The following is a 5,439-nucleotide window of genomic DNA, read 5'->3' on the forward strand; positions in this document are numbered from 1 at the left end:
ATCTGACAGACATCTTTGCAAGAGCTGAATAGCTTTTACAAAATTTAGAGTCACATAGGACTGTTAGGCAAACACGCATCTAATTCCAACAATCACTGCAACAGCATTGCTTTCCATTTATATCCTTTTTAGATTTATGGTTTCAGTGGAAGCAGTAAGAGAATATTAGAGGCCAGAAAAAGAGACACTCGTTAGGGTTAGACCTAAGGCCGACTTAAATATCCTCCAAAATGAGAAGGCTAGTCTCAGATCACATCATGTATAGAGTCTGAGGTTTGAATATATTTTGAATATATTTATATACTAATAGATATTAGAAAGTTTGACAGCAGCACCATGTTTGGCTGTTGGAGATCGCGGCAAAATGTAGTTGGTTAACTAAAAGAGTGGACGCCCATAATGAGCTGATTGATGATTATCAGTTCCAGATCAAATACAAGGGGAGAGCAAAATATCGAAACATTTCAGAAAACAATGGATGTTATGAAAGTTGAGGGTCAAATTCAACCTGTTGAGCATTTGTGTCTGTCCATCCCGTCCATCAGTTCTGCCCCTCTGAGCTCAGCATCCCCACTCTCCTCAGAACTTTGTCCACATTAGGAATCAGTTTTTCTTGGAAGTCCCACAGTCGTTTGTCCTCATTGAGCTGCTGCAGTGTTAACGACGCCCGCTGCACCACGCGGACATGAATCATCCGACAAACGTCCATTGGAACCCTGAACCGTTGTCCAAAATTCTTGAGCACTTCATGCACTGAGGTCCGCTCCACCAACCTGTGATGCACAGAGACATAAATCAGTGAAGTGCAATTCATTGTCCCAACTACGTATCTATTGGGACTCCAGTAAGTCGTATGGGATGTCAGCACTCAATGTTATTATTCAGCATTTGAAATGTTGACAAAGAAACATGTAGTCAAATGTATTATTTATTCAACCAAAAGCACTGAGTGTGGGTCCGGAATAAGTCACTTTTTGGTCGGACAAACAGCCTACCTTGGTTGAATTATCATCTTGTGCGGGTGGTATACATTTCTGTCGGGGTCCTCCCTGTAGATGTGCTCCAGAATATTAACTCCTGGCACCCCGTTCCACTGAGGCAGGTGAAACCTCCCACTGGGCTCAAAATGTTTCTTGGGGAAGACATGGCTTTCGATGAGGTACACTCCTGTCTACACGTGATACAGCATGGACGATGGAGAGAGAATATACACATTAGTATCATACATGATTCTACTGTTTGGATATTGATGTGATATTTGTCTGTGTAATATACACCAACAATACCCTACATTTGGATGCTGCTGTTGGAGCATGTCCATCAGAGACATCAGGTTGTTGTGTTTGTATGGCATTATAATCTCATCTATGTCGTTCAACAGCACATAGCGTGAGCGGGCCATGGATCTGTACACGCACTCATTAAGCGTGGTCAGCTGGCCAAAGTAGTGCATGTCCCCCCCGCTCTGTGAGAAGAGCCAGCCACGCGATGGCTTCAGAAACCGGTCGATGGGCCAGGGGACCATCTCCACAAAGCCCTCCTGGCTGTAACTGTGCAGCAAGCTGTTGAGTTCTGGGCCGCAGCTGGTGTTATATATCACCACCCTGTCCACACCCAGCAACCTGTAGCAAGGTGAGGCAAAGTTTAAATGATTGGTTCACTCAAATTACAAAAAAAAAGAAACTAACCAACAGTCTGACATTGTCATTCACACAGCTACTACACTAGCATGGCGAGCACAGCTCACTGTATCTCAGACTCACACATTACGTTATATGGGTATGCTAGTTCATTCAAATTAATAAGAACTAATTATGTGTTAGTTCGAACTTGACTTTTAAAAGATTTGACAGCCATACTTGACAGCAGCAACATCTGTATAATACGATGCAATCTAATGGCACTGCAACAGCATATTTGCAAAAGGCACAATATTCTGTTTTGTTTTTTGTGTCAGAGAAACAGTGATTCAGCTCATTTGTGACGATGAGGTTTGAGGTGTTGTTGCTGTGCTGACCTGTACATCTCCAGAGTCTGTGCAAACTGAAGCACATTGTTGTAGTCTCCAAACAGGGTGGAGATGCAGACTGTGAAGTTAAACTGCAACTTGTTCTCCTCCTTCCCATTGGTCTTCTGGTTCCTTATAGGAAGCCACGTCTGGTTAGAGCCCCTCACTCTATCCGGCTTTGTCAGGAGACTGACATGTGTAGCGTTGCACTTTTGAGGAATCTGACACATGACATCCGTAGTGGTGAAGGCAAAACCAAAGTTGTTGAAGGGTTTTGAAATTGTTGTTGGAGTTGTTCTTGATACCTGGCCTGCACAGCAGAAGAGACAGTAAAGGGGTTGGATGGAGTCTTTCCTAAATATACCAATGATGCGTATATCCAAGCCCTTCACTCTCTGGTCCATGTAGGCAGACACCAGTAAGTGCTTGGTATTGTTGAGGGGGGTGATGGTCTGCTCAGAGATGTGAAAGGGGCAAGTGTTAGGAGGCAAGCGCGGCTTTGGGATGGTCCTGTACGTCCTGGGTGTTCTCACAGTGAAGCAGAGGATGAAGAGGAAGAAAGCTATGAGGAGATGGAGGAGGAATAACGTTCCTCTGAATTGTTTTGCCTTTTCCATCCAGCCACAGATGAAATAGATTCCCAACCTGAGGCAGAATTAGGAATCACAGTTCAGATTACACATTTGGGGAACAAAGCAAACACACCGATTGCTAAAACTGCGCTGTGTCATTACCGCAATTACTTTTTCAAAAATACAAAATAAGTGGTGTTATTCACAAACTACCCGCAAAAGATGAAATGCACCCCTAACCAGTGGCGGATTCAGGCTGTCCAAGGGGGCACCAGTTGCATGTGGTGGGGCACCAGCATGCAAAAAGTTTTCGAGCATGTAGGGCAACCTATATGCCACTGCATCACTTTTTCTTAATTTTGAGCCCTGCTAAGTATTTATTCACAGAAGTCAAAAGTAAAGCCGTGTGCTTAGTTTGTGGTGCGCAGGTCGCTGTGTTCAAAGGATTACAATTTGAGTCGCCGTTCAAGAACTTGTCTGATGAAGAGCGGGAAAAGGAGTCGGGTGCTTTGCTAGCTAAACTGCAAAACAAACAAGGACTTTTTTACAAAACATTGCACATCCAGAGATGCAGCTGTCAACACAAGTTATGTCTTATCCCACAAAATCGCTAGAAAAAGTAAACCGTTTTCTGACGGAGAGTTTGTCAAGGAGTGTTTGGTGGATTCTGCAGCACTCGTATGTCCGGAGAAAAAGGAGGCATTTGAGAAGCCATGCAGTCAATGAAAGGGACAACAACAGGGAGGGATGTGTTCACGGAGGTAAATGCATGTGTGGACAAGTTGGGACTGAAATGGGACAAGCTGGCAGGCGTGACGACGGATGGTTGTCCAAATCTGACGGGGAAAAATGTCGGACTTTTGACGAGAATGCAGGATTAAGTGACAGAAATGAACCCTGAACAGAAATTGGTATTTTTGCATTGTATTATACATCAGGAAGTGTTGTGTAAGTCAGTTCTAAAAATTAACCATGTTGTTGATGTTGTGACTAAAATAGTTAACTTCATTAGGGCAAGAGCTTGTTTGATGTCAGGCACTGTGACACACAGTTTGTTGCACTTTTGGAGGAAAATGTGACTGAACATCGAGACAGAGGCTACCACGCCGCTGTCAGGTGGCTCAGCCTGGGCAAAGAGTGTGACCTGAGAGAAGAGTCAAGACTTCTGTGTGAAGAAAGGAAAAGACGTCCCACAGCTTTCAGATGCAGACTGGATGGCAGACCTGGGTTTTGCTGTAGATGTGACTGCACTAATGAATTAACTAAATGTCAAACTGCAATGCAAGGGCCTTTTTGTGCATGAAATGTACAGCGCAGTGAAGGCTTTTATGAGAAAGTTGCAGCTTCTCTCAAGCCAAATGGAGGACAACATTCTCACCCACTTGCCAACACTGAAGGAAGCACACCATCAGCTGATCACCTCCACAGGTACTCATCCATGTTAGGAAGCACTGCATGGTGAGTTTTGGAGGCGATTTTAAGACTTTAAAACAGTTGAGAATGAAATGCACATGGTTTTCCCCCATTTACATGCAATGTGGATGATGCACCCAGTGATGTTCAGCTTGAACTCATAGACCTGCAGTCTGACACACTTCTGTCAGAGCACTTTGGGTCAGTCTCACTGCCTGAGTTTTACTCTTCCCTGAAGGAGGAGAACTTTCCACACATGAGGAGACATGCTCAGAAGATTCTGGTCCTCTTTGGATCTACCTACATATGTGAACAGACATCCTCAGTGATGAAATTCAACAGATACAGATCCTCTATCACTGATGATCAGCTGTCAGCTGTCCTGCGCATATCCACCTCAGACATTCAACCAGATTTCAGTGCACTTGTTCAAGCCCAAGACCGACTGGATTTTTCTCACTGAACAAGTAAAGTGAACTGAAAAACATGAAAAGCACTTATTGCTTTTTGTATAAAGTTGATTACTTGCTTATCTTTACATACTGTAAAACACCTTTTCAGTATTGGTTTGTGAAGAATACTGATGTAATGATTGTTTTTATTGTTTATTACTTCTCTAGGAGTATTTTCCTATTTGACCCACTCCACAATATCATATATTTATTGGAAGAGAAGATCCTTATTCTTTTGATTACCAGTAGCAGCTAATCAAAATATATAATGTACTGCTTTTTACAATGGGAGAAAATTAATATTGAGCAGAATTAAGTTCAGTTTATTGTTGAATCGCTTAAAGAATGCTGTAGGTATCGGGTCAACACAAGAGGTGGAGGAGTTACAATCCCTCACAGCTTTATGAAGCTCAGTTAATGTGATGCAGGTGAATGTTCCCAGGGTTACATCACAATGTTTGCAGATGTTCTCTGTGTCTGCATCATAAGTGATGCTGGCTCTGTTTGAAGTTATTTTATTATTGAGGAACAATGTGAGTTCTTCACACTTTGATGCAGAGGACTGCGGAGGGGTGGGGGCAGTGTTCAGTAGTTGGTTAATAGTCGAGAATAGTATTCTAGAATTTCCAACGTTCTCTGTGATAATCTCAGAAAAGTAATCCTTTCTTGCAGCTGCATTGCTTTACCATAGGCAGCCATGGATTCTTTGTAGAAGTCAAAGTTAACTGTGAGTTTAGTTTTCCTCCACCTTCGTTCAGCTGCTCTACAAGTCCTCTTAGTCTGAGTAACATTGCTGTTGTTTAACCATGGGGAGATTCTGTCAGTGGATTTCTTTTTTTACCTTTAATGGAGCAACAGTATCCAGGGTAGATGACAAGGTGTTGTTTAGATTTTCAACCATGAGATTTAAGGAGCAGTCTGAGCATGGCTCACATGATCTCATGATGTTAGAGAATGTTTCCTCTGCTGTGTCATCTAGTATTCTTTTTTTGAC

General features: G+C 42.9%; 1 protein-coding gene across 1 annotated transcript; it reads right to left on the reverse strand.

Moving 5' to 3' along the window:
• Positions 1 to 490: 490 nt before the first annotated feature.
• On the reverse strand, positions 491 to 2,625 carry LOC115027699 (uncharacterized). Its single transcript, XM_029461175.1, has 4 exons — positions 2,018 to 2,625; positions 1,292 to 1,622; positions 996 to 1,171; positions 491 to 773 (listed from the first exon to the last, which is right to left on the reverse strand). Exons 1-4 carry the CDS (start codon positions 2,623 to 2,625, stop codon positions 542 to 544), a joined length of 1,347 nt encoding a protein of 448 aa, XP_029317035.1. The 3' UTR covers positions 491 to 541.
• Between the last annotated feature and the right edge of the window lie 2,814 nt (positions 2,626 to 5,439).

Source organism: Cottoperca gobio, chromosome 22, assembly GCF_900634415.1.
Source record: "Cottoperca gobio chromosome 22, fCotGob3.1, whole genome shotgun sequence".
In the NCBI taxonomy this organism is placed as follows: Eukaryota; Metazoa; Chordata; class Actinopteri; order Perciformes; family Bovichtidae; genus Cottoperca; species Cottoperca gobio.

What these genes read in the sequence shown, in the direction of transcription:
- LOC115027699 (XM_029461175.1), bottom strand. Translation starts at nt 2,625, where the DNA reads ATGGAAAAGGCAAAACAATTCAGAGGAACGTTATTCCTCCTCCATCTC. An exon ending in CAGACTCTGGAGATGTACAG is followed by an intron (nt 1,623 to 2,017) that starts GTCAGCACAGCA and finishes ACCTTGCTACAG; the next exon opens with GTTGCTGGGTGTGGACAGGG. An exon ending in TCCAACAGCAGCATCCAAAT is followed by an intron (nt 1,172 to 1,291) that starts GTAGGGTATTGT and finishes TATCACGTGTAG; the next exon opens with ACAGGAGTGTACCTCATCGA.